At 50.4% G+C, this 27759-nt stretch overlaps 1 protein-coding gene and 1 non-coding gene across 2 annotated transcripts in view; both read right to left on the reverse strand.

The window, feature by feature from the left end:
- LGR6 (leucine rich repeat containing G protein-coupled receptor 6) overlaps nucleotides 1-27759 on the reverse strand; it is a 126207-nt gene that overhangs the window by 66994 nt on the left and 31454 nt on the right. Inside the window, exons 3-4 of the mRNA XM_031657052.1 lie at nucleotides 25670-25741; nucleotides 17942-18013 (exon numbers count right to left, since the gene is read on the reverse strand). Coding sequence (XP_031512912.1) covers nucleotides 17942-18013; nucleotides 25670-25741 — 144 coding nt within the window. The remainder of the gene's footprint in view (nucleotides 1-17941; nucleotides 18014-25669; nucleotides 25742-27759) is intronic.
- LOC116272530 lies at nucleotides 21898-22003 on the reverse strand. Its single transcript, XR_004181198.1, has one exon. It is a non-coding gene; the product is annotated as a small nucleolar RNA U13 (small nucleolar RNA).

The raw sequence follows: 27759 nt of genomic DNA on the forward strand, positions 1-27759 counted from the left end.
CCTGGCTAACACGGTGAAACCCCGTTTCCACTAAAAATACAAAAAATTAGCCAGGTGTGGTGGCATGTGCCTGTAGTCCCAGCTACTCGGGAGGCTGAGGCAGGAGAATTGCTTGAACCCGGGAGGCAGAGGTTGCAGTGAGCTGAGATTGGGCCACTGCACTCCAGCCTGGGCAACAGAGCGAGACTCTATCTCAAAAAAAAAAAAAAAAAAAAGAATAGTAGGACCATCTTGGCCAGACACAGTGGCTCACGCCTGTAGTCCCAGCACTTTGGGAGGCCGAGGTGGGTGGATCACGAGGTCAGGAGTTCGAGACCAGCCTGGCCAACATGGTGAAACCTCGCTTCTACTGAAAATACAAAAAATTAGCCGGGAGTGGTGGTGGGCACCTGTAATCCCAGCTACTCGGGAGGCTGAGGCAGGAGAGGAGAGTCGCTTGAACCCAGGAGGCGGAGATTGCAGTGAGCCGAGATCGCACCACTGCACTCCAGCCTGGGCAATAGAGCAAGACTCCATCTCAAAAAAAAAAAAAAAAAAGAATATTAGGACCATCAGTTATCACGCACTCAGGATGTACCTGGCATTGTGCTAAGTCTTTCTATACGTCATCTCATGAGTCTTCGAAACAACCACTTTATTATTCCCAGTTTATAGATTGCAAAAATGAGGCTCAGAATGTTTGGACAATTTGGTAATGATCCTTTATCTAGAAAATGGCAGAGCTGGTTTTCACAGAAAAGCAGTACTATTTTCAGAGACCCTAAAATCACACACCACCCTTTCAGCTAAAAGGAGACAGATTATTTGGGCTGCCACATAATATCGCGGCTCCCCAGACTGAGCTGCGACTCAAGTGTGCTGGCCCCTATGTCAGGATGTCTTCCTGCTGGGTGTGTTGAAGCCCTCGATTAAGGGGCGTGGTGAGAGTGCCCATGCATGTGCCTGACACAATGCTTGGCACCCAGCAAATGCTCCCTAAGGCTTACTTTCCTTCTTCCCTCTGACTTTAAAGTCTCAGAGCAGTCTAGACACAGTCAGATTCAGTCAGGGAGAGAGAGGAGACAGGAAGCATAGCCATCTGGCTTGGGCTGGGCATGGAGCCCTTTCTCAAACTTTTCAGACTTGCCAAAAGGCTACCATTTAGTGTCCCAATCCCACAAGTCCGAAACCAGATCTCTAGGCAGTACCTAAAGGCTATGTATTGTCAGTGCCCTGTTCCTTTCCACAACCTGAATTCTTGTCAGGTTCTTCTCCATGCCTCTGGCAGCAGGTAGTTGCTGGCAGACTCTGGTCCAGCAGGGCATTTGGCTCAGCTGGTGCTGGCTGAATTACACAGCAATCCTGCTGCTAACCGCCCATGGTACCTTTCATCTACGGGAGCCCAGGGCCTGCACCCACTTTACAGATGGGAAAGCCAAGGCGAAGAGACAAGAAATAGTTATAAAGAGTGAGGATGCCTGGTTCTGGTATTTAGTGTTCCCCATGTGTTCCCCAGCAGGCCCAGAGTCAGATGGAATTATTCTAGGGGGGCTTCCTGGAGGAGGTGAGGGCTGTATTGGTGCAAGCAGTATAGTCAAGGCTTCGCAGAAAGGAAAAGGAAAGACTTCCTAGTCTGAGAAACAGCTTAAGCCAAGGCACGGAGGTAGAAGGACAGGCTTGGGGAGGTAGGGGGAAGAAGGGGAAGTGGCTTCGCTGGAGTAGAGAGCAGGGTATAGGTGAAAACAGGTATAATTTAAAGGAAGATTTGCCCCAGCTGGTCAGCAGTCTGTGGGTGGTTTCTGATCAGAGGAGTGAGATGACGTAAGTGGTGCCATGTGATGACTTGGAGGAGCCCTGGGCACCCCCTTCACCACACCCTCTCCAACCTATTTCACCTCAACAAAAGGCAGAACTAAGAATCCGGGGACTATTCGTTTGCCTCCAGTCTCCCCCTCATCCCCTCAGTCTGACACACACCAGTCTGGCCCCTCCCTTGTCAGTCCTCCTTCTCCCTCCTCTTCTCTCTCTTTCCCCTTTCCCTCTCCACTTTCCCATCTCCTCTCCCTTCCAGGTGGGCTCCCCTCCAGCCTCCCACACTCTAGATGTTCTGAGGCGGGGGTTACTCTAAGGCCCTTCAGGCCCCCAGTTAGCAGATGTGCAGCTGAGAGGCAGCTAATGGGGACCAGGGGAGGATGCCGGGCTGGGGCTGGGAGCAGAGACAGCTGCATTGGCCCCAAAGGCCTGGTGGCTCCCCGAGGAGCCCAGCAGCCTCATTCCCGTCAGCTGCAGCTGTCAGCAGGCAGGAAAGGGGAAATGGCTGGGGGAGTCCTGCCTGGAGAATAGAGCCTCCTGGCTTCCCAGCTGGGAGGGATCTGAGGCTTCCTCTTCTTCCCCCTCCTGCTCCCCACACCCCAACCTGGAGCTCTGGAAATGGTGAGTGCCCCTATGTAGTCTTCAATGCTGCACCTGTAGCCCCTGCCTCTCCTTTCCCCACGAAGGCTCAGGGGCTGCAGGGACACAGATCATCCTCACATAGCAGGTAATTCTAAATAATGTGATTGTTGGCTGCAGAAGACACTGGACAGCTTTTTTTAAATAACAAGTTTCTGTTCCCATTCCTGTTTTATTTAGGGTGATCCATATACGAGTGTGCAGGCTCTGACAACACACTATCAGACAGTGGAGGCCTGCAGCCTCCTTATATACCTTCTCTCTGTGAATTCACAGCACAACGGCAAGCCAACAGCATTGCCTATATCAGGCCGTCATCCATGATCATCTCTTTTTAAACCCCTTGGGTAGCTTTCCTGCTTTTACTCCCCTCTCAGCTCTGTCTGTTATGCCACCTCCCCGAAACATGACAGCAGAGGGCAGGCAGGGCCCTTCTCCCCCAGGTCTGTTCTTCCTCAGAACTTCTTGTGTGTTCTGAGGAAGAACGTAGAGGAAGGGGGAACCAGGGAGTTATGGCAGAAAAAGCATGGACTCAGGAATCAAGACGTACCTGAGTTTAAATTCAAGCTCCAGATCTTACAGATTGTGGGTTACCGAGCAAATTACGTAACCTCTCTGGTCCTGTTTTCCCATTCATTAAAATGTACAATTATAAGCAAAGACCACTCAGTGCCTACTACGTGCCACATATTGTACTGGCAATGGGGAATCCTGAATTTTAAAAAAGGACATCCAGTCTGGGTGTGGTGGTTCACTTCTGTAATCCCAGCACTGTGGGAGGCCAAGGCTGGCAGATCACCTGAGGTCAAGAGTTTGAGACCAGCCTGGCCAACATGGTGAAACCCCATCTCTACTGAAAATACAAAAATTAGCTGGGTGTGGTGGTGGGCGCCTGTAATCTCAGCTACTCAGGAGGCTGAGGCAGGAGAAACGCTTGAACCTTGAAAGTGGAGGTTGCAGTGAGCCAAGATTGTACCACTGCACTCCAGCCTGGGTGACAGAGCGAGACTCTGTCTCAAAATAATAAATAAATAATAAAAATAAAAAATAAATTAAAAAATAAAAAAGGACACTCACACTCCACCCCCGTGGAACTCAGGGTACAGAGGGAAACAGGATGAGATAAGAGAGTAACAGTAGGATTGAAGGCTGTTCTGGGAGTGCAGCACAGAGGCAGCTGAATGAATCAGAAAAGGCCTCCTTCAGGAGGAGACATTCAAGCTAAGACCTAAAGGATGAGTAGGAGGTGAGAAGGATGAATTAGGCTGGTGAGAAGAAGGAGAATTAGAAGCAAGCATTCCAGGCAGAGGGAACAGCAAAGCACAGGAGCACAGGCTGCAGGCCCAAGGGAACTGCAAGTTACTCAATCTGACTACAGCATAGAGTGGGAGGGGAAGTGGTGAGACATGGGCGGGAGCCAGGTCGTGGGTGCCTTGTACGTTAGCCAAGGAGTTTGGGCTTTGTCTTCAGGACAATTGGGAGCCAATTGAGAATTTTAAGCAGGGGAGTGACATGATCACATTTGTGTCTTAAGATCCATCTGGTTGCAATGTGGGGAAAAGACTGGAGTAAGTTCAGAGTAGAAGCTGGGGGGCCTGTAAGGAGGCTGTTACAGCAGCCCAGGCAAGGGATGATGGCGGGCAGACAATGGTGGCCACCAGGAAGTAAGGAGAAGAGGACCTACTCCAGAGCGAACAGGATGTACAGTCACTGGGACTTGACTGATTGGATGCAGTGGTAAAAGAGTTAAGGATGACACCCAAGTCTCCGAATTAGGGAACTAAATGATGTTATTTCTTGAAACAGAGCATGTGGAGAAGGAATATGCATGGGAGATGATGGACTTACTTTGAGAAATGTTCAGTTTGAAAGTTTGAAGCCCCGTGAGTCATGCAAGTGGAGACTCCAATAGGTCGTTCATTGTACCAATCTAAGCTAAAGCTAAGGCTTGAGAACCATCAGTTCACAGGTAGTTACTGAGTCCACAGGCAGATGAGAAACTCCCAGGGAGAAACTGAGGCACAGATAGGGCAGAGCCCCCAAAGAATTGTGCCATTTGTAGGATGGCCAGGGGAAGAGGAGCTTGCAAAGAGAATTGAGGAGTGACTAGAGAGGAGAGATCTAGGAGAAGGGGTTCTCCTTACAGAAGGCACAGGAAGAAAGGACTTTAAGGAGAGAGCGGGCAACATTATCACATGCTGCTATGCAATCAAATAAGGGCCGGAAAGCACCTTATCAGAAGGGTAAGAATGCTTCACCTGTTGATGAAGAACTGATGGACACCACTGGCGTGGACTGTGAAGGGCAGGAGAGAGCAAAGTCAGGAGTCGGCTGCAGTGGAGCCTCAGTGAGTGGTACTGGTGGCCCTGCTGCTGAATGGAGATCAGCCTGAGGAAGATGCCTGGTATCTGTCATGCAGGAGATGTTCAAAGAAAGTTTCTTTCCTCTTTCCCTCCATTCCAACTCCTGCCTTCTCTCCTCTTCCCAACTGTGGTGCCTTCGCTCCCAGGAGAGGGATGGGGCCAGGGTCACCTCTGCTGATGGTCCTCTGTGGCCTCCAGCCCCAGAAAGGTGCGCACTCCCTACTCACCATGCAATAAAGGCAGGACACCTTCCAGAGAAAAAGTGGAATTCTTCTAGGAAACATGGGGAGGGTAGAGAGAGCCGGACTTGCCCTATTTCCTTGGAGAAGAGATTGCTTTGCAAGGGGACAGCAACGATGTCCTCTCTGTGGGCTGCCAGGGCCCTGAAGGCACTGCATCCTTTCAGTGACTGCCACCCCACAGCAGCACATCCCACCAAACACCATGGGCCTTGCTTCTCCCTCTCCATAGTCCAGACCCCTCCCAGGACCCTCAGAGCCCTCCAGACCAGGCCTTGCTGGAGTCATTTAAGGGAGAGCAGAGGAAGGAGCTGGCTCCAAGTCCCAAAACAGGTGTTAGGGTGGTGAGGGAGGGACGCAACTTTGGCAAGAGTCCCCCGGATGGGGTCACATTCCAGAACAACTGATCTTAGAGCCATCTGGTTGCAGTGGTCACAGAGGCTCATAAATAGATCATCCCCTTCCAGAGCCAAAGCATCTGCAGGCCTGGTCTGGGTTCCAGCTAGCTGCAGCGTCACCACTGATTCACTGGGCGACACTGGGAAGTCACTTCCTTTCTCAACTGCTTGGTTTCCTCACCTGCAAAAGAGTCAGTTGGACTGAGTGACCTCCATGACGCCTTCCAGCCCCAGTATTCTAAGGTCCTGTGGTCTCAGGAGGGCAACCTCCACCCACGCAGCCTCAGCCGGTGGCCAGGGCAGGAGCCCGGTGTGCTTGCCGCCTTTTCCGGTTGCTGTGTGGATTTCCACCCTCCAGCAAGTGGCTGGCAGCCACCTGGGCTCCAACAGCTCATAAACAGATGGAAAATTACTCATACACTCTCGAAAAAGATCACACTTTCCCAGCCCCCGACCCTTCTTCTCTCATCAGGATGGCTGAGGCACCGGGGAGGAGGAGGGGGCAGGCAATGGCTCCAGGGGTGTGGCCAGTGGAAGGCTGCTGCAGGCCACAGGTGCTGGCTCCACTCTTCCTGGCTGCAGCCTGAGTTTTCTCTCACCTCTCTGGGATTCTCTAAGGATACTCCCAGAAAACATCATGAAGGGATCAGAGTGAGATGGTCATATACTTTCTCTTGCCCCCAGGCCAGGTGAGGAGAGTGTGACTCTAACATACCTTCCCAAGAAGGTACTCTAGCCTTTTCCCCTTTGTGTGGTATAGACAGCTAGGAAGTTCTTCCCAAAGTCTAACCTTTATCTGTCCAACTGCATCGCCCAAGAGGTCATCCAGTACCTTTCACTGCCTCCAAGTGGGTCCACAACCAAATCAGTCTAAACCTTACATTTCCATCCCACGTGTACAAGTGACTGCAGGGGTATAAAAAGGGGTTCTAAGGGTTGAAGACTTTCTGCAGAAAGTCCTTAGGGCCTAGGGGACAGACCTACGGACAGCTGATAATGATTGCTGTCCATCTCAGCTGAGGTTGGGAGAGGGTGCAGAATGTCCCAGAAGCTCCTGAACAAAAGAACAGTGATTCCCAATTTTGAATTGCATACTAATCCCCTGGGGGGTGGAAGGATGGGTCCTGTTAAAATGCAGAATCTGCATCAGCAGGTCTGAGGTTCTGCACTTACAATATACTCCCAAGTGATGCCGATGCTGCTGGCCCATGAAGCTCACTTTGAGGGGCAAGGATCGGAGCAGTGGCTCCCAAACCTAGCTCTGCATCAGAATCACCTGGGAAGATTTTTTTTTTAATCCAGATTCTTGGGCCCCAGCCCTAAAGATTCCAGTTCAGGAAGTCTGAGAAGGGGCCTGGGGATCTACACTTTTTAGCTTCCCTAGTGCTGTGAGGTAGACAGCTTTGGGAACTAGACCTCAAGGGTCCCTCACAGCTGCCCTTCTGCATAAAGTCATGGCTAAGAGCATGCATGAGCTTGGTATTCAGATGAACCATTTTACCAAGTGATCAATTCCCTATATCTTCACTTCCCCATCTATAAAAAGGGATCACAGGACCTCCTTTAGAGGCTTGTTGCAAGGAATGAGGTAGTCTGCCAAGGATTAGCCTAGAGCCTGGTAACATTGTAAGCACTCACCAAATATTAACTACCAATATGATTTTTATTACACACACTGGGCTTCACCTGGTTTTCATCATTTTAGTCAACTCTCTTTTAGCTTTTATATACACATTTTACATCATGTTCGCTTGCACTGACTTTTCTATCACAGTAATTTAAGTGCACAGAATGGGAGAATGTATGGGAAGGAAGGGATGAAGATGGGGTCTTGGTGTATCTAATAATATTCCTACATCAGACCAAGAGCTGCTGAAAAGGCAGGGCCCTTGTTTTATTATTTATCTGAGTATCTCTTGTGTTAGGCATTTCAAGCACTCGTCAAAGTTTACAAAAACAAACAGATGGACAGAGGGATGGGGGATGGATAGATGGATGGATGGAGGGATGGGGAATGGATGACGGATAGATGAAGGGAGAGAGGGATGGAGGGAGGAGGGATAGGGATGGAGGAAAGGGGGATGGATGGATGGAGGGAGGGATGGAGGGATGGGGGAGGGAGGGATGGGGGATGGATGAATGGATAGATGAAGGGAGGGAGGGATGGATGAATGGATGGAGGGAGGGAGGGAGGGACAGAGGCAGGGAGGGATGGGGTGGATTAATGGATAGATGAAGGGAGGGAGGGATGGATGGATGGATGGATGCATGGATGAATGGATGGATGGACAGAGACACACCAATAGTTTGGTCTCCTCTTCCCTCCTGACAGACCCAGAACTCAGGCCAGGGCTCTGCACTGGCATCAGCTGCTCAGGAAGGGGCAATAATACAAGAGGAAGGAGAGGTGAGGAGAAACAATGCCTCTGTCCTCTCCCCATGGGGGAGGGATCACCCACCTCCTGGCCCCGCCTGGGGGCTTAATTGCACCTACACCAAATCTGAGCTTTCAGTTTGCAACACCCGGGGTGCTCTTGCCTCAGGCCTTTCAGGCCTTGGCCTGCTTGAGCTCTGTGGGGCGCAGAGGGCAGGAACGGTCCAGTCAGAGGAGAACACTCTGGCCCAAGAAGGCCCCAGCACCATAGCCAGAGAGGGCCAGTAGGAAGGCTGAGGAGCCCCACAAGTCTGAGCTGAGGTGCCTCCGGTGGGGCCAAGGCCCCGCACTGCTCCTGGGTGGCCCAACTTGGGCCAACTCTGTCCCAGACCGGCATTTACGGCTGAAAGAATCACCCCTGATCCCCTGGCCCAGCCCACCACGAACACTCTCCTAGCATCTCTCAGGAGCCAAATTACCCATGTTCAGACGCTTGTGGGCTGCAGGGGGCTGCCCGCCCGCCCACCCACCCACCTCAGAGCAGCCTCTGCCCCAAACACATGTGGTAATCAACTCCCGGAACCTTGGGAAGATCCAAATACAGTAGCATATAATCACGGAGCCCAAAATAGCCATGCCAGGGAGGCCATCTGCCACCTCGTGCATCCCTGGGGACCCCTTGGCTGGGCCCTACAGCACAGCTGGGCCTTAGGGCCCTCTGGCTGGCAGGCAGGATGGGTGGTGCCAACAGGGTTCACAAGATCACCTGCACAGCTTGCAGGCAGATTTTGGAGGGGGCTTTTCCACAGCAGACTGGGCATCTTTAAGATGAGGCCTTAGATCAGAGCACCCCAGACCTCGGCCTTGTTGCCCTTGTTGCTCCCTTCTCCATCCAGCTCTGGGCCTCACTTGGCCAGATGCCCCCATGGTGGGCACAGCCGGCTCAGGGCTACTGCCCACTCTAATCCTCCTGTTTTCTTTTTCCTGACTCTAGCCTCAGCTTCTCACCCCCAAGTGCTCTCTCACAGGGTCCAGGCCCACTTTCCCTCCTCCCCTTGTAGTGGGTGAAATGGAGGACCCAGAAGATATACAACTCCCAGAACCTGTAAATGGGACCTTATTTAGAAAAGGGGCCCTTGCAAATGTATTAAGGATCTTGGGGTGAGATGGTCAGGATGATCCAGGTAGACCCTAAATCCAATGATAAGTATCCTTATCAGAGACCACAGAGAGACACAAAGAGAAAGAGGAGAAGGCCACATGAAGGCAGATGGCAGAGACTGGAGTGATGCAGCCACAAGAACGCCAGCAGCCGCTGGAAGCTGGAAAAGGCAAAGAAGGATGCACCCCTAGTGCCCTCAGAGGTACCGCAGCCCTGCTGACACCTTGATTTAGAACTTCTGGCCTCAGAACAATGAATGAATGCATTTCAATTGTTTTAAGCCACCCAGTTTTTGATGTTTTGTTAAGGCAGCCCTGGCATACCAATACCATATCCTTTTCTTCTATAACAATGGTCCTTAATTTTCAGTATGTGTCAGAATCACCTGGAGAGCTTGTTAAGATACAGGTGGCTAGGTCAGGCATGGTGGTTCAAGCCTGTAATCCCAGCACTTTGGGAGGCCAAGGCAGGCAGATCACGAGGTCAGGAGTTCGAGACCAGCCTGGCCAGCATGGTGAAACCCCATCTCTATTAAAAATACAAAAAATTAGCTGGGCATGGTGGCACGCGCCTGTAGTCCCAGCTACTTGGGAGGCTGAGGCAGGATAATTGCTTGAACCTGGCAGGTAGAGGTTGCAGTGAGCCGAGATCGTACCACTGCACTCCAGCCTGGGCGACAAAGCAAGAGTCTGTCTCAAAAAAAAAAAAAAAGACTTTTTTAAAATTCTCATCATTAGTCCTTCACCCAAGGACAATTTCCTTGTCACCGCCCGCCCCCACCACCAACCCCATGATGTCTTCCTCCTTTCCTTGGTGCTCAAGAGATCCAAAAAAAATGACTCCTTGAGAAAAATCCCCAATTTCATGCACAACAGGCTCCTTCTCTTGGAATCACCCAGGCCTCCCACTTGGGCCCTCTTGGAGATTTGCTTCCAGGAGGCCGTGAGTGGTAAGGTCAGTCATGGTTGGGCTCTTCTCCCGACACCACAAAAGCCTCCTTAGCTCCATCCCGGCTTTATCTCTAACCCACTGGGGAATCTCAGGAAAGTCACCTCCTGCTCTACACCTCCCCTGCAGGTCTGTCTGTAAAATGGGGCGATAACTGCATTGCTACTCCTCACAAGGGAAGATAGAAGAGCCATTTCTGGTGAAAAGCTCCTAGAAATGTCTTAATGCTGTTCATAAGAAGATGGTTATTAGGCATGACCAGCCTCAGGCGCTCTCTTGTGGACTCTTTGGGGGTGCTGATCAAGGCCAAGGGTCTCAGGGCTCAATGCTGATACTACAGTGTTCACATCCCCTACCTCCCCAGGCAGCCAGAACCATTCCCTCAACCCAGGCTCCCCTTAACTCTAGAATACCTAGGGTAATGACAGAAATAGGGCAATCCAGGAGCCCCAGGCATGCCCCAGCAGAGCTCACAACCCAAGGTCAGCTCTGAGAGCAGGTGCCCTGGAAATACCATGGTTCCCGAGCCCCACTGATGGGCAACTTCCCAAGGCTTGTCATCTCATTCAGCCCGCCTCAGAATTGCTTGAGAGGCAGCCCAGCACCGCAGTCAAATGCATGGACTCTGGGCCAGGCTGCCTGACTTTTGACCCTGGCTCTGCTCTAAGTCACTTTATGGCTCTGTGCCTCAGTTTACTCCTCTATAAAATGGGGATGATAAGATATCCAGCAGTAGCCATCCCAGAGAAGTACTGTGAGGATTAAGTGAGAAAATAAATGCAATGGCTTGCACATGGAAAGTGTCATGTAAGTGTTGGTGATTGTTGTTCGCCTGCCCTTGGGCTTTAGTCTGGGGGTACCATAGCCCTTTGGAGGGCGATCAGAGGCAAGAGATGAGGGAGGCCTGCTCAGAGGTCCCTTGCTTTTGGTTCTCTCTGGGAACACTGCCAATCCCTCCTAAGAACTCCAGCACTGGACAAAATGGTTCAGCCATTTTCTCCTGGAGCAGCTCAGGTCTTTCCTCCTCATCTCAACTCACAGCATTCCCAGGAGACTGGAAGGGTTCAAAAAAGATACTTTCCATTGCACAGTAAGGGAAACTGAGACCCAGAGAGAGCAAGCACCCAGTAAGCATAAACAATTCAAGAGCAGAGCCAGTAACCCCATTAGGAAGTTCCTGTACCTCTATGCATGACATTCACTTGGGACACCTGTCTGCCAATTATCCCACTGGATGCTCTCGTTTTAGAGATAGAGAACCTTGGGCTCAGAGAGAGGAAGTGACTTGCCATGGCCTCGTAGCTAGTTAGTGATAGAGCTAGGACTTGAACCCAAGTCTCTGGATCCTAAAGATTATAGCTTTAGGAGATGCATTAAAGGATAGGGGTTAAGAACCTGGTACTTTGGAGGTGGAGCTAAACTAAGTTCCAGCTCTGTTACATCCTAGCTGTGTGACCTCAGGCAAGTTGCTTAACTCCTCTGGGTTTTAGTTGCCTCATCTATAAAATGGGAATAACAGACACTATTTACAGGGCTTTGGGGATTAAATGAGATATATGAATGTGCTTAGCATATTGAAATGTGCGAAGAGGGAGCCACTCCTCCTTCCCATGTCACCTGAGCCCAGCTGCCTTCCTTGGCCCACAAGCACACCAGCACATCATTTATCCACCCTGGCTTCTCCACCTGTTTCCTGTCAGCAGGCAACCAATTTGTTTTGGATTGGCTGGCCTGGGCTGAGAGGGTTGGGATAGTTCTGCCTTGGGTTTCAGTTTGGAGTCTGATACTGCTCTTGATGCATTTCCCCGGCTCTAGACAATGTTTGCTGATACTGCTCTTGATGCATTTCCCCGGCTCTAGACAATGTTTGCTAGTTTCATGGGGCTGTCCTTCGCAATTATGCATTTCCCCCCTAGAGTATCCAGGCTTGGGCTGTTTGGCTGTTTTCTCCCATTTATTCTTGCCACGGTGCTTTTCCAACTCTTCTCCTGGGACCAGCCCACTGGAGTTCCCCAGGACCCAGACCAGCGCAGCCCCCACTTCTTCTGCTTTGCCATGTTGTCTCCCCCTTGCCCTGCCTCACCCCCACCCAGTTTCTATTTTCCCCCAGGCTCTGCTGGCTTCCCGCGGTTTCTCTTGGCCTTGGCTCAAGCCTGGCATGACATGTCTGGCATGGCCATTCTCCCCGCTCCCACACTGGTCAGGGAGGAAGCAAGTGTATCCAAGGAGGAAGGTATTGTGGAGCTGGGTGCTGCCTGCTCAGGTGCCAAGCCAAACAGTTTGTGCACCACATACAGCTGGGTCCCTGGGCCTAGAATGCCTGACTGGCCCCTGTTCCCTAGCCCTAGCCCCACTCCTCACTCACACAAACCTACCTCTTACTGTGCCCCCATCTGGTTCTAGCTGGTAGAAAGGGGACCACAGGACTGAACCTTCCCTGAGGCTCCAGGAATGTCCAAAAGAGTTTGCTTAGGTCCCTAAGTGGGCTTGGTCTGATCTGGGAACACATCACCCTAGAAGGGGCACGGTCAGGGGTTGCCCCTGATCCGTTGATTTCCAACAGGAAAGACATTTCCATTTGCTGGTACTCCTTGGGAAGCAGCGAGGTTCACCTAATGAGAGCCATCAAAAGGTAGCTTCTCTTGTAGCCTTTGGAGTTCAACAACTGGGTATAGGCCTGCCATGCCCACTCACCAGCTCTGACTTTGGAAGAGGCCCCTGAACTTGTCTGCCTCTATTTCTTCATCTGATAACAGAGATGACAATTATTACAGAGGGGTTTCTGTGAGGAATAAATCAGATAATATATGTAGAACTTCTCATATAGTTTTAGGGGAGCTTTAGCCCGGCCTTGGACATTAGTCTGGGGGCACAACAGTCCCTTGGAGGAAGGTCAGAGGTATGGAATGATGGATCCCTGCTGGCACACAGGGAAGTCCAAAAAACTGTCATCTTTTCCCACTGTCTCCTTTCAGCCTAGCCACCTGGGCCTGCTTTTACTGTCACTAAGACGGAAGGACCTGAATAAGGTAGAGGAGCACCTTACTGTGGGGCCTGAGGCGGTCTCTCCCTGAATCTCCCAATTTCCAAACACTTAGAACATAACATCTACATAAAGAATCTTTGAGCTAGATTACGGACCTCCCCTCTTCCCACCAACACACACACTGATGTCCTGCAGGTCAACTGACCAACTTTCCAGGTTCTCTAGGATACTTGGTCATCCTGCCTGCAGGAACCACAAACTCAACATGTCCCGGAGGGGCCTCAGCACATACCCTTTCCCTGCACCCTCCCCAGAGCACTCACCTTCTGCGGTTCATTCATTCTTTCACATCTTTTTTTTTTTTTTTTTTTCTGAGACACAGTCTTGCTCTGTTGCCCAGGCTGGAATGCAGTGGCACAATCTCGGCTCACTGCAACCTCTGCCTCCCAGGTTCAAGTGATTTTCGTGCCTCAGCCTCCCAAGTAGCTGGGATAACAGGCACCTGCCACCACGCCCAGCTAATTTTTTGTATTTTTAGTAGAGATGGGGTTTTGCCATCTTTGCCAGGCTGGTCTTGAACTCCTGAGCTCAGGTGATCCACCTGCCTCAGTCTCTCAAAGGGCACGCCTCTCACAGGCGTGAGCCACTGCGCCCAGCCTACACATTCTTAATAAGCTCTTACCACGTGCCAGACTCTTGCTGATGGTACACCCTGATGTCAAAGCCCAAGAACTGGGTGTCAGTTGAACTCCTCTCCCTCAGCTCCCACATCCAGTCAGCATTATTACTACTAATGATCATTATAGAAGTAGCAACAAAAGGTGCTGTTCTAATTATTTTATGTATATTAAATGATTTCATTCTATCCTGTTGAGATACATAGATACTATTATCGCTTCCATTTTACCGATGAAGAAATGGAAACGCAGAGGGTAAGTAGTCTGCCCAGGGTCTTATAGGCAGTAAGTGAGTAAGTGAAGGAGCTGAGAAGTGAACCCAAACAATCCGACTCCAGAGTCTCACTGAAATGACTTCTAGATATTTCTAGTTTGTCCACTTCTCCTTTCACCACTGCCCCTGTCTGTCTTTCCCTTGGCCACTACATGCTGCCTTGGTTTAGGAGCCTCTTCACTGACTTCCCCACCTTCAGACTGCCCCCTATAACTGCTGCCAAGGTAACTTTTCAAAGACACAAACCCTATCACCACCTTGCTTTCCTGCTAAAAGCCCTCCCATGGCTCCCCGCTGTCTTAAGAATAAAGTCCAGGCTGGGCACGGTGGCTCATGCCTGTAATCCCAGCACTTTGGGAAGCTGAGGCAGGTGGATCACGAGGTCAGGAGATCGAGACCATCCTGGCTAACATGGTGAAACCCCGTCTCTACTAAAAATACAATCAAATTAGCCAGGCGTGGTGGCGGGCGCCTGTAGTGCCAGCTACTCCGGAGGCTGAGGCAGGGGAATGGCGTGAACCCGGGAGGCGGAGCTTGCAGTGAGCCGAGATCACGCCACTGCACTCCAGTCTGGGCAACAGAGCGAGCCTGCGTCTCTAAATAAATAGAATAGAATAGAATAGAATAGAATAGAATAGAATAGAAGTCCAAATCCTTAGCAAGGTCCTGCCTACTTTTCAGGTAAGACCACTTCTAACTCCAGATCTTTCCCCACTACTGCCCTTCCCACCAGCCGCCCAACACACACACACACACACACACACACACACACACACACACACAGAGTTCAGCCAGCCAGACTCACTTCCTTCCAAATTCTCTAGAATTTACTTGTTTCTGAAAGATTCTCCCCGGGGCCTGAAAGCTTGAAGGGATGAGTAACTCCTCCCTTCTCAGGCCCAGTCGCAAGGCACACGGCTACTTGCGCCAGCAGCGTGCACCAGCAATATAGCAGAAGCAGGAAAAGAGGCGGCCGGATGACACTTACCCCGAAGATCGAGAAAGAGGCCATCCAGGTACCATGTAGCAATTACGTCAGACTGAGACACCTTCTGTTTACAGGAGACTATAAACTCCCTGCCCCATCCTCACTTGAGGCTGACGCCATTTTAGGCCTCAGCCCATCTGCCCCCAGGCCTGGTTAAAACAGCATGTTGCTCCACACCACCTCGTGTTATCTGTTGGCAAGCTCTCGGGATTCCAACCGATACAAGAACCTTTCAGGTTCTTTCTTAACTTTGTGCCTTTGCAGCGTGTGCTGTTCCCTCTGTCTGAAACGGCATTCCCCGCTTCTTCACCTGATTCATACTAATCTTTCAATGCTCAACTCTGGTTCTGGCACCTCAAAAAATTTTATTAAAAGAAATGGAGCTGGGCACCGTAATCGCAGCACTTTGGGAGGCCGAGGCAGGCGAATCACGAGGTCAGGAGTTTGAGACCAGCCTGGCCAATATGGTGAAACCCCATCTCTACTAAAAATACAAAAATTAGCCAGGCATGGTGGTGCGCGCCTGTAGTCCCAGCTACTTGGGAGGCTGAGGCAGAAGAATCGCTTGAACCCAGGAGGTGGAGGTTGCAGTGAGCTGAGATTGCACCACTGCACTCCAGTCTGGGCGACAAGAGCGAAAACTCCGTCTTGAAGAAAAAAAAGAAAAAAAGGATCAGGCTGGGCACAGTGGCTTACTCCTGTAATCCCAGAACTGTGGGAGGGGAGACCAAGATAGGTGGATTGCTTGGGCTCAGGAATTCGAGACCATCCTGGACAATATGGCAAAACCAAAACCCTATCTCTACAAAAAAATACAAAAATTAGTTGGGTGTGGTAGTGCACGCCTGTAGTCCCAGCTACTCCGGAGGCTAAGGTGGGAGGGTGGCTTGAGCCTAGGAGGTGGAGGTTGCAGTGAGTTGAGATCAGGCCACTGCACTCCAGCCTGGGTGACAGAGCCAGACCCTTTCTCAAAACAAACAAACAAACAAACAAACAAACAAACAAACAAACGGAGGATCAATGACTGGTTAGGTGAACAATCTCACAATAACATCATCATACGTTATAGCTGTATGAAGTCTTTTTTTTTTTTTGCAAATCCCCCTCACATTGACTTTATATTTGATCTTCCCAACACCCTATGAGGCAGGGAAGATAATTATCCCCCACTTGAAGATGGAGAAACTGAGGTGCAGAGAGACAAATAATACAGTAGTCAAGATCAGAGCCAGGACTTGAAGCCACATTTTTTGTCACACAGGCCAGTGCTCTTCTTGCAGGATTGCAAAAAGCAAAAATCTACTCATCTGCCTTATAACTGGGGGAGTGGGGGACTTGACCTCTGTCCCCTGCCCTGTTATGCCCAGGCAAAGGAGAATAATGGGGCTGAAAGTGGAAGCTAATGGTCTGGTTCTCCCAGCCACAAGGGCTGCCCACTTCTCAGAAAGTGTAGGGAAAATTGTCTGCATTGCCCAAAAGCTCTATGTCTAGTCTGAAAGCAAGACCTTTAGAAGGCCCAAGAACTCAGAATATGTGATTCACGATTTAAAAAAAAAAAAAGTAAACTTAATTAACAACCTTAAAAGTGTGAAGAAGTCCAATGAAAGTCTAATTTTTTTCCCTATGAAATCCTCTTGAGACTGTGGATGAAATGTCAAATTCTTCTCACTCCTCCTCCCTTATTTTTGGATGTCCCTGCTGTGCCGGTGCCCTAGGCAAATGTTTAGTCTGCCCTGCGGGTGGGGAGCAAGCACAGGCTTGCCTGGCCTCTGGTCTTCCAACATTGGCTTCTAGGGGCACACTGGTTTGCCTGGCCCTGTCCAGGGGTGAGGCTGGATGGGAGAGGAGAGGGCTGGGGCCAGACGCCCAGCACTCATTGGGAAGTGGGGGTGGAAGCTGAGAGAGTGCGGGGAGGCAGGTTCTGCCACTGGGCTGATTGATTGAGCAGCTGAGGATTGCCAGAGACCATACACAGAGGCAGAAAGGTAGAGGGCACCCAGGGAAGGAGTAGGAGAGGAAAGCCCTCACCACAGGTGAGTGTGGCACAGCTGCTAGCCAGGACCCCCACAGCTGGCCCTCTGCATAAGGTGGAATGAGGCCTAAATATCAGACATGGGAAAGAAAGTCACCTTTTCCCACCTCATTTCTCCTTCCACCCAAGGAGAAGTCAGAAGTTGTCTGACTTCCACATCCACAGACTGAACAGCGTCAAAGGCTGAGAATATGAGAGGCCTTTGTCCGGACACACTGCATACCCACTATAACTCAGTTTCCCCCACTAGCTAACTGCTGTGCCCCAATCCTGCCCCCCAACTTTGACTTCTCCCAAAATATCTGTTCACTTTCCCATCGGATGAAGTTGTACCTAATAATTAAGTTAGGTTCATCAGGCATGTATGAGGCACCTACTGTGTTCCAGGCCTTGGGCTGTGCACTATGTGGATGAAGCCTAGCGGCTCCCACTGGGCTGGGTTACATCACCCTGGAGCACCTGCTCCCGCTTCCACCCTCAGGCTGGGTCTGGCTTCCACCCTCAGGCTGGGTCTGGCTTCCACGATGCCCCTGCTGGACAAGAAGGGAACTACAGGGCTCCTTGGCGAGAGGGATCTATTATGGGTGGCCTGTGAGTCCCTGAGGGCAGTCCCACCCCCAAGTAGAGAAAATGAGTATCTGAGCCTAGCTTCCTTCCCACCCACAACAGAGCCCGGGGCAAGAGCAGGCTAGGTAGAGGAGACAGCCCTTTCCTGATGCTTATTTTGGGCATCAGTCTCCACCCCTAACCCCAGGCTCCAATGGCAGAACGCCAGTCGCCCCAGGACCGCTGCCCTGGTGGCCTCACCTAGGGAGGTCCCATTCCCACAGTCCCCCAGTGGGGCCTGGGAGCCCTCCTTTCCTGAAATACGCATAGGAGTGTACACATCCACACACTGATGGCAACAGAAAACCCTGGAGAAACCAAAGCCAGGAGTGGCATGCTGTCTGGAACGTGGTCTGGAAGAGGGGGGCCTGCAGAGGAAAGGGAAAGCTGAGGCAGGGGGCCCTAGGCTGTGACTCAGGCCCCAGGAAGCTGGTGACTCCCAGACCGGCCCTCTAATGACTCACAGCGACTGCAGGCTCGGCAGCTCCCACAGTGCCTCTGCGGGGATTCCTCCCAGCTGGTTGTTCTGAAGCATCCTACGGGGAAAGAGAAAGGGCTTTAAGGACCCACATGGCATGCAGAACTGGGTTGGGGGTGCTGACTCCTCCCTTGAACCCCCAGCCCCAAGCCAGACCTCTCCTTCCCACTCCAGCCTCAGAGCCCCAGAGAGAGTCTGCTCCAGCAGACTTGTTAGTGCAGATTCAGAGGCTGCTGAGGTCCCCTGGGGGGTTGTACATGGGGCAGAGAGGCCCAGTGTCCAGGGAGAGCATCTCAGAAGGGACCCTAGGATGAGGCAGGGGTGAAGAAGACCATGGAGAGGAAGGAGAGAAGGCGTTCTGAAGTCAGAGTACTTGGGATTCTGTTAAAGTTTGGTCAGTAAGGATGTGGGAAAATGTAGGTTGTCAGTTTCCCTGTCTATTCATCTGAAAGGCTAAAGGTTTCTTTGTGGAAGGGGAGGATGTGGATGAGGGTAAGGCTGCCCTTAGGGTGTCAGGGCCCCGGGCAGATATAGTTTTTTGAGCCTTTGTCTATAGGAACAATTCAAAGTACCCCAGATGAGTGTATCTGCACTATTCTCATGGCCCAGTCTCACCTAATCCCTCAAAGAAGTGCTGTGCCAGCCAGTGAAAATGATCTGCTCACTAGCTGCCCTGTGGGAACCAGGACCCAAGCCCCAAAACCCCACAATGACCCTCCAGGCCTTTATATCCAGAAATGAGAAGGAGAGCACACAGCGAGTTCATGGAAGAGCTGGGGAAGCAGGAAAGGAGAAAGTTGCTGACTGCCCTGGGCACAGTGAGTAAGCCCTACCCTAGGAGACTCAACCACCCCTTTATGGTGTATCCATCCATCTTTCAGAGGGGGAACCTTGGTCCACAATCGTTCAGGTAATTCCACACTTCAGAAAGAGTAGCCCATTTTCTGGTCCTTCAGTTTAATAATAGCAATGGCTAATGTGCCAGGTCCTGGTCTTAGGACTTGTATTAATTCAAAATTACCCTTGTTATAACTCCAACAGATAGGAATTATTATCATCCTCATGCTGAGGGTGCATACAACTGATAAGTGACAGAGCTGGGCTTTGAACCCAGAGGGTTTGGGTCCAGAGTCTAGACACTTAACCATTACACCACAGCATCTATCATAGTGGTGGGATACAGCAACAGCTAGAAAATGCTGAACAGTAAGATGATGAGCCTGAGTCGTTATCCACGCCTCCTATGTGATGTCCTGGTTAGAGTCACATGTCATCTCTCTTAAACTCCTCTTACGGGTATGTGAAAATCTCAAATATGAACCCAATCTCAGCATCACAAGAACAAAAGAATGCTGAGCTCACTGTGGGAATGGGTGGGGATAGGAGGAGCCCCTCATAGAGGCAAGGCTACAGAAGGGACAACAAAGAACAAAGACAGACTTTGGGGACCCCTGGGATTGGGTTCCTCCTTGCCACCCCAAAGGGTGGGGAAGGGGCAAGGGCCACACAGGGGAAGGGCCTGGCTGCAGGAAGGGGCAGAGCCCAGGGCTGTGAGCAGCTGGAGGGCTCAGCCCCTTTCCATGCAAACTCTGTGTTCCTGAAGGTCTGCTGGCCTCCAGTGGCCCCTTCAATCCAGCCTCCACCAAGTGCCAGAGGGGCCTTTCCAGTTACAGAGTGTTGCTTCAGGGTTGGAATTCAAACCTGTGTCTCTTGGGCTTCCTTAAAGTATAGTTGTCACAGGTGCAGACTCTGAAGTCAGACAGCCCTGATCCACATCCTAACTCTGTTGCCTCCAGCTCTGTGATAGTGTGCAAGCTACTTAAGCACCATGGGCCTTAGTTTTCTCATCTATAAGTTGGGGATGATACTAACCTCATGCACTGATTGTGTGGATCAAATAAAATCACCCCTGTAAAGCACTCAATGGCAGTGTCTCACACAGAGGACAAGTTCAATAGCACATTCACTGATACTATCAATTATCATGATTAGTATCTGGTCTCAGTGTTACCACTTACTGCATGACTTGAGTAAGTCACTTCCTCTCCACTCTCTGGACCTTGATTCCTTCATCTTTCAAAGGAATAGGCTGCCAGAAGGTGCATAAAGCCTCACTCAGTGGTGACATCCCATCCAGGACATCTCCTGCCCTCTGCCCTGCTTAGTGTTTCTACCCTCCCAGCCATCCTGACTTCTTTCATCTAAAGGATGGGCCTTCACTTCCCATCTCAGGGGCCTACCTTGATTCTCATGCAGAAGCCTGAGGGTGCTTGGAGCAAGAATACAAGAGAAATGATGGCTGAGAAAGCAGGGGGTCACAGGCCGCTCGTGCCTCTTCACAGGCCCCACTCCTCCAGGGGCCCAGGAGGCTACATCTGGTCACTGCACAGGTGAGCCTGAGCTCCAAGAGGCCCCTCAATGCATCTCTACCTACATCACCTCCTAAGATTCCTCCATCCTTTCCTTTGTCAAATCCCAGAGAGAGATCTAGAAAGAGCTTTAAGGTTTCTGAATTGTACCTCCTACCAATGCAGACACTGCAACATCTTCTCAGGGCACTTAATTTTCCTTCTAGTGCCAGGGAACTCATTGTCTCCCCCAGACAACTCATCCCATGCCAGACAGTCTGATCATCAGAAAGTCCTTTTATTCATGGAATCAACACCCATCAAGCTGGAGGTCAGCATGGCAGTCAGCTTTGGCCCTGACCCATTTCTCTTGATGTTCCTGGTCTCACTTGCCAGCCATCATTCTTTTATTGAACTACAACTGGGTTATAAAGCTTGGAAGAAAACAGCCCTTTGTTTTCCAAGATGAAGAGGCGAAGGCTCAGAGAGGGAAAGTAACTTGCCCTAAGTTACAAAGCAAATTAATGGCAGAATCAAGACTAGGATTCAAGTCCTGTCTCTCAGGCCAGTGCTTTTATGACGACATTTTCCTACTTCTCTTTCTAGCCCTGGTTCTATATGGAGAGGCAGTCTATCTAATCCAGCGGTTCTTAGCCCTGGTTGTACATCAGAATCAACAGACAAGGTTTTAACATTTTTTTTTTGTAGAGATGGGGTCTTGATTTGTTGCTCAGGCTGGTCTCAAACTCCTGGGTTCAAGCGATCCTCCTGCCTCAGCCCTCCAAAGCACTGAGATTACAGGCATGAGCCACTGCACCTGACCTCTGGGATGATTTTTAAAATCCCAATGCCCAGGTCACACTGAAGCCCAGTTAAATCTCCGGGGCAAAGTCTCTGGGGAAGGAATATGAGGCATCACTAGTTTTGCAAGCTCCCAGCTGACTCTAACATGCAGACATTGGTCCAGTAGAAGTCTAGTCCTCAGCCCTCCTCCCCTCCTCACACATGTGAAGTATCTCTCTGACCAGAGAGGCATTTAGGGGCAGGAACCATGAGTGTCATGTCCAAAAGGTGTAAAAGAGGTGATCCACCAGTGGTTTCCAAAGGCTCCTTTAGTTCTGTAGAAGTGCTTGGGGGTTATGGGACGGGTAGGTAAGACACAGCCTGGAGTGTACCACCCTCTTTACTCGCTTTAACCAGAGACCTCCTTCATCTGTTTTATGTATTGAGACGTCGACACAAAATGCCTTTTTTTTTTTTTTTGAGACGGAGTTTTGCTCTTGTTGCCCAGGTTGGAGTGCAATGGCGCAACTCTCAAGGAGGTGGCTCACTGTACTCCACCTCCCAGGCTCAAGTGATTCTCCTGCCTCAGCCTCCTAAGTAGCTGGGATTACAGGTGTGTGCCACCACGCCCTGCTAATTTTGTATTTCTGGTAGAGATGTGGGTTCACCATGTTGGTCAGACTGGTCTTGAACTTCTGACCTCAGGTCATCCACCTGCCTTGGCCTCCCAAAGTGCTGGGATTACAGGCATGAGCCACCGCGCCCGGCCCACAAAATGCTTTTGATTTTGGTTCCTTTAAAAAAAAAAAAAAGTCATGTAAAGGGGTAATGTGCTGATGTTGTAACAAGGTCCAAGGGTGGCACATCTCACTCATGAGGGTGAACACTGATCATCACGTGTATGAAATACAAAGAATCTGTTTTAAGTTTCCACAGCTAAAAATGTTGGAAATTTTATTCTGACTCCTCCACTTTAAAAGGTGAGGAAATGGAGGCTCAGAGAGAGGAAATCTGAAATCCTTCTTAACACCTGTTCTGGGGTCTGGTGAGGCTCTGAGTCTGACCTCAAGGCTTCTGACTGCACATGAGATCTACTTCCTGTCATCCAGTCCCTTGAAAGACTGCCTCATGTACAGGGGTGACTCAGAGTGAACAGCCTTCTCCCCTGAGCCAGGTTAGTGAGACTCGGACAGAGCCCAGCACTCCCAAATGACCAGCATGTCCCTTCATGGGTCAGCTCAATTCAGTTCATCAACACTAATGGAGCCCAGACTCCGCCAGGCATGGTCACCGCCTAGCCAGGCGGAGAGTAAACACAGTTATTGTCAACTGAAGACAGTTCCATACAGGGTGAAAAGGGCTACACTAGAGGCTGGTTCAGGGAGATTTCCTCCAGGATGGGTCCCAGAGATGCTAACTCCCAACCACTCCTCTATGGCCTGGAGCCAGGGTTTCATGTGGGATGAACCCCAGCTGAGGAAGCAGGAGCTGCCTTCTAAGAGCCTTCGTCTTTATCAAGATGGCATGGGCTAAAAATCCACAGTCACAGACTTATAGGGATTTGGGGCTCAATCCAGGAGCAAGGCACCTGGGAAAATCTCCTGCCCAGTCTCTTGAGGGCAGGACAGGAGGCAGGTCCTCAGACTGTTACTCCAACTTCCCAGATCTGGGCCTGGTGAGAAGCAACTGAGGCCCAGCAGAAATCTTTCTAGATGCCAGGTCATCTTATGTCAGGCCAATCTGGCATAAGGAGGGAGGAGCTTGTCTTCAGAGGTGGGAAGATGACCAAGCCTCAGGCCTCACCCAGCTCTCTGGGAGGGCAGCTCTGGGGAAAGAAACCTGTGATGGAGACAAGACAGGAAACTTCTGAGATAAAGACTGGAGAAGTCTGACACACACACGCACACACACATCCCCACACCCTTAGGCCGTAGGTCAAGATGCAGGAGCTCTGGCCAAAGCTGCCCCTGTGTAAAAACAGGTAGGACAGGAGCCCCCAGAGGCTCAGGCATTTTCCCACATGCCTAGGACAGAGGGAACTGTGGCTTCCCTTAGCACAGCTCCAGTGCTGAGCCAGTTTGGTGAGACTAGTAATGGTTAAGACTAGCATCTGGACCTTGCCAGCTCTACAGGACAGAGATAGCAGTGTGAGACTGAAAATTCCCCGCAGGGGCTGACTGTCTTGATCTGAGCCTGGCCAGAGCCTATGGGTTGAAGACTTAGAGAGCTCGCAGAGGAAGAAGAAGATCTTAAGAGTAATATTTCCAAGTCAGGCAGGGATGGGTGGCGGGGGGGGCGGTGGGAAAGACATGAGAGAGGGCTTCTGTCACAGTCATTTAAGAAAGGATCAGAGAGAGAATCTTCTTTATTTAATCCTTTGCCTCGGGAGAGAAGGACCAAGGCAGAGTGTCCCACAGGGAGAGCCCGGCCTCTGAAATAAGAAGAGGCCACTCAGATAAGGGTCCCAGGCCCAGAGAAGACTGGGGAGCAGCTAAGGTGACCGTCTCCTGGTACAAAAAATAGGTTATCATTATCACGGTGCTACTGCTCTATTTTTCTTGCAGCTCTGAAAAGAAAGCAATGGAAGGAACTACAAGGGAAATTGACATCAGACATCAGAGAGTAATTCATGCCTAGGATGCAGGTGGAATCTTCTGCTTTGAAGCATATAAGAGGATAATTCCCCAAGACCACCCAACCCATCCCTAAGGTAGAGAGGTTCTATAGGCCAAGGACTGACACAAAGGCTTTGGGGGACCAGGTGAGCTTTGAGGATGGGGCAAAATGGGGCTCAATGGCAAAGTGGGGGAGTGGACAGCCTGGCTGTCCTCAGCTCCCACTCAACTCCTGCCTACAACCTCTCCCTGCTGCCCTACTCACTGAGCCAAGGGTGCCATTTGCAGAAAGGGGGGCGGGAGGCCTGTGGTTTCTCTGAAGCTTTGATTTATTGCCTAATGCAGGCAAAGAAGAAAGAGGAGGCTCATCTCTAAGCCGGAGTCTTAGGAATGGGACGTGAGTCTCACATCTTCTGAAGGCCCAGTAAACAGAGCCCTGCTCTCTAATCCAGACTGCAGGTCTGAGCCTGTCACTGGGCACAGACACACCACCAAGTAGGCCGCCTGCACAGTGTGTCTGTTTCAGAACGCCTCCCCTGCTCCCCAGGGCAGAGATGTTTATGGGGAGAGAGACACAGAGAGGAGACAGGAAGAAGCAGAACTGAGAGGCAGGGAATAGTGGGGCAGGGAGAGGGAGAGCAAGGTCTGAGACAGAGAAGAAGAAGGGGGAGACAAGGAGACTGAGGCTGGTGACAACAGGAGAGACCCAAGGACAGAGCAGAGATTAAGGGAAGGATAGAGACCAGAGAGCCTTGTGAGTCAGAGATTCACAGACAGAGGGGCCAGAGACCAACAACACAGGGAAAGGAGAAAGTGCTTAGATGTGGAGTGTTGATCTTGACTAGCTGGAAGCCTGGAGCTCATGGGCCAAGCGGGGTAGGACCACCACTAACCCATCAGCAACTCTGAGTACATTGTTAAAAGATATCCCTTTCTGGGTGAATACAGCCCCAAGCCAGGGCACAGGACTGGGATTCAGCCCCTTCTCACTTCCTTAACCAGATGGTCTGGTGCAATGAACAACCTGCTCAACTGTCTGCAAGTCAAGTCAGGGGTAAGGGAGTAGCAGAGTTGGGAATGACTCACCACTTTAGGAAAGCCCCAAATGCTCATTCTATTGCTCCAACATCATTCCCCAATATCCTCCTTTTCTTCCCAAACCAGACCCTGTGGCAACGCACCCTCCCTGGGAACCTCTCCTATCTACCTTCAGTCCCTATGCATCTGCTTCCTCCCAATTCTTCTTACCCTCACTCATCATAAGAATATGAGGAGGCTTGGGGAGGACAGTCTTAGTTGGAACAAAGTGAGTCATGAGTTGGGATGGGAGGAGATTATGTCTCAGCCTTCCTTTCACTGAAATGGGCAATCAGTTTGATGGCAAGTGGAAGCCAGGTGAAATAACAAAAGGTCTTCTCCAACTCTCACTTACCTTTTGCTTCAAAGGGAATAGGCAAAGGAGGAGCAGGGAGGAAGCAACCTGAAGACTGGAGGAGGGAATATGTTTACAGCCAGAATGGAAACTCTTGCTGCAGCCACAGAGACTAAGGTTGGGTTGCAAGGAGAAGAAGAGCCAAAGAAAAGCCACCTGGATTTCCCCTCTCCAGAAACAGTCTTATCCCTTTCTTGGGCTAGAGGTGGTGGGGAGAGACCTGTGGGTCTGTAACTGAACTCAGCCCCACAAAGACCTATGTCGATGGTCATTATACACTTTATTTTTTTTAATGTTTCACTTCCTTTTAGTGTGGCTGAATGTAGCAGATACAATTAAATGTTTGCTGACAAATCATAAAGTTTGTTACAGACAAGGTGAAGCAAAGAAATGGAAATAACAATTGAAACTGAAAGTGAAGATAAGGAAATAATAAGCAAGGCAGTGGTAAACCAAGACCTGGGTTCTGAAACTTTGATTTGCTCACAATTCTCAGTGCTGCAGCTTTATGTAAAATTAGGTGTACCTATACTTACAGGATTTTCAGGCTGTAGAGACCAGAGAATGCTTGTCCTGGGATGTGTGAGAGATGGTTCCCAGAGAGACGCCTGGAAATCAGAGACAATGGTCAACGATGTTGGCAGGTAACCCAAGGAGGTGGTGACCTCCATAAGTCAGTGTCTTGGGATAGGGGAAGGGAGGGCGGTGGTAAGAACTACCATTTATTGAGATCTACAATGTGTTTAATACTTCACATGCATTGCCTCAGTTCTCACAATAATCCTGTAAAGTGCCTATTATTTTCCCCAAATTTCAGATGAGCAAACTGAGGCTAGGAGAAGTCAACCACATCCTCTAGGGGTCACAGAACCAGTCCATGGCAGAGCCTGGTGTTCTCACCCAGACCTGACTAATTTCAAGGCTCACAGCCACAGTTTCCCCTCATCCTGTTCTGTACTAACCTGGATTACCCACCACCTGCTCTCAACTGTTGGACTGCATCATACGGTGTCATCAGTGGAGGGATGAGTACCAGGGGGTGTGTCTGTGTCTCTCCAGGCCCTAAACTACACAGCTAATCCCCGCTAATCCAGGAGGGTTAGGAAACGGGTTGCTGTGATTCATCTAAGATTCTGGTCTAATTAAGCATTTCCATGTTTGTCAGGGGCAATCACCAGATCTAAAAGGAGCAAATGCAATGAAATACACTCAATGCTGAAACCTGACTGAGCAGAGTTTAATTGTACATGAAGGCACTGCCTGATCTCCAAAGTCCCCAGGGATATTATTATGTGCATCAGTTGCTACCAAGAGGCTTGTAGATATGGAGACTATTCAGGCATACCTCAGAAGCTATTTTTAAAACATAATAATAAAAGTCTCTTTATTTGACATATATTGTTTAAAAAAAAAAAAAACTGTGTGGAAAGGCATCGTGACATCTGAGGTCTCCTAGCTTGGGTTCTGTAGGTGGGTATTTGCCGTGGAAAGGTCCTTTAGGTGGAGCCTCTAAAATGGGTCCAGACCTCCCATGACCTGAGAGGTCTGCCTGAGCTCCTTGGCCTTTGCTCTTGCTTTGCATTCCCACCTAAGCTAGGTTATCTCCCCCTCAAAAGGCCCCTCCACTGCCTCTTACCCTGTTCATCTCCTTTGAAAACTGGTTTAATCTTCCTCCTCCAGGAAGGCTTTCCTGCCCACCAGCCAGGCCAACCCTGACCACTTCCTTACACAGAACGCCCTGGATGCCTGAGCCAACAGCTGCCACACTCCCCTGCTAACTTGCTGGCCACACTACTCTTCAGCCTCACCTGGACCTGGGGGTGGCAGGAAGGCTTTTATCTTGTTTTCTCCCAGAGCACCTTGAGCTTGCCTGTCTACTAGAGGGGGTTCAACAGGTACTTGGTCTGGAGACCAAGCCATGGCCCTAGGGATCAAAACTCCAACAGGGGCAGGTTGGCTGTATCCTTGGGGAGCACTGTCTAGGGTCAAGGTGGGGACGTCTGTTAGGGGAGTAGTGGGGCCAGGGTAGAGGTGAAATTGTGAATGCTTTCGGGGCCAGGAACTCACAATTTGTGAAGTTTCTTTGTTTATGATTTTTTTGTTTAAATTCTAAAAGAGTTAGACGAATTCTGAAAGAGCTGTAATCCTCAGTTTGAGAAGTTTAAGCAAAATTTCTAGAGCCCCAAGGATCTATGTGGTGTGAAAATAAGAATAAACAGGGCTAGGAGGTGTTGGAAATATAGAGCTAGGATGAAAGGAAGGATTGGGACAGAATGACCTGGCTTCCCAGAGCAGGCAGTCAGTCACTCTAACCCAGGAGATGGTTGACTTATGAGCCTCCCTCACATATAAGGCCAGATTTAAGAATCTCAACCTGAGAGCGACCACTGTGGGCAGGGATTCACCAGGGAGCACTTTGTTGAGGAAATGGACCTTTACTGTAAGGGAGGGTCTAAGAAGTGTATCTTTTAGGCCATGGGGAACTACAGAAAGCTTTTGAGCTGGTGAGATGCATCCTGAAGGTGTGCAGAGTAATTTAGAATGGAAGGAGGGCATCTGTCTGTTTGGAGGCTGGTTCAACCCCCAGATGTGAGGGGACATCTGGGGCAGTAGCAGTGGGACTAGA

This window comes from Papio anubis, chromosome 1 (assembly GCF_008728515.1).
Source record: "Papio anubis isolate 15944 chromosome 1, Panubis1.0, whole genome shotgun sequence".
In the NCBI taxonomy this organism is placed as follows: domain Eukaryota; kingdom Metazoa; phylum Chordata; class Mammalia; order Primates; family Cercopithecidae; genus Papio; species Papio anubis.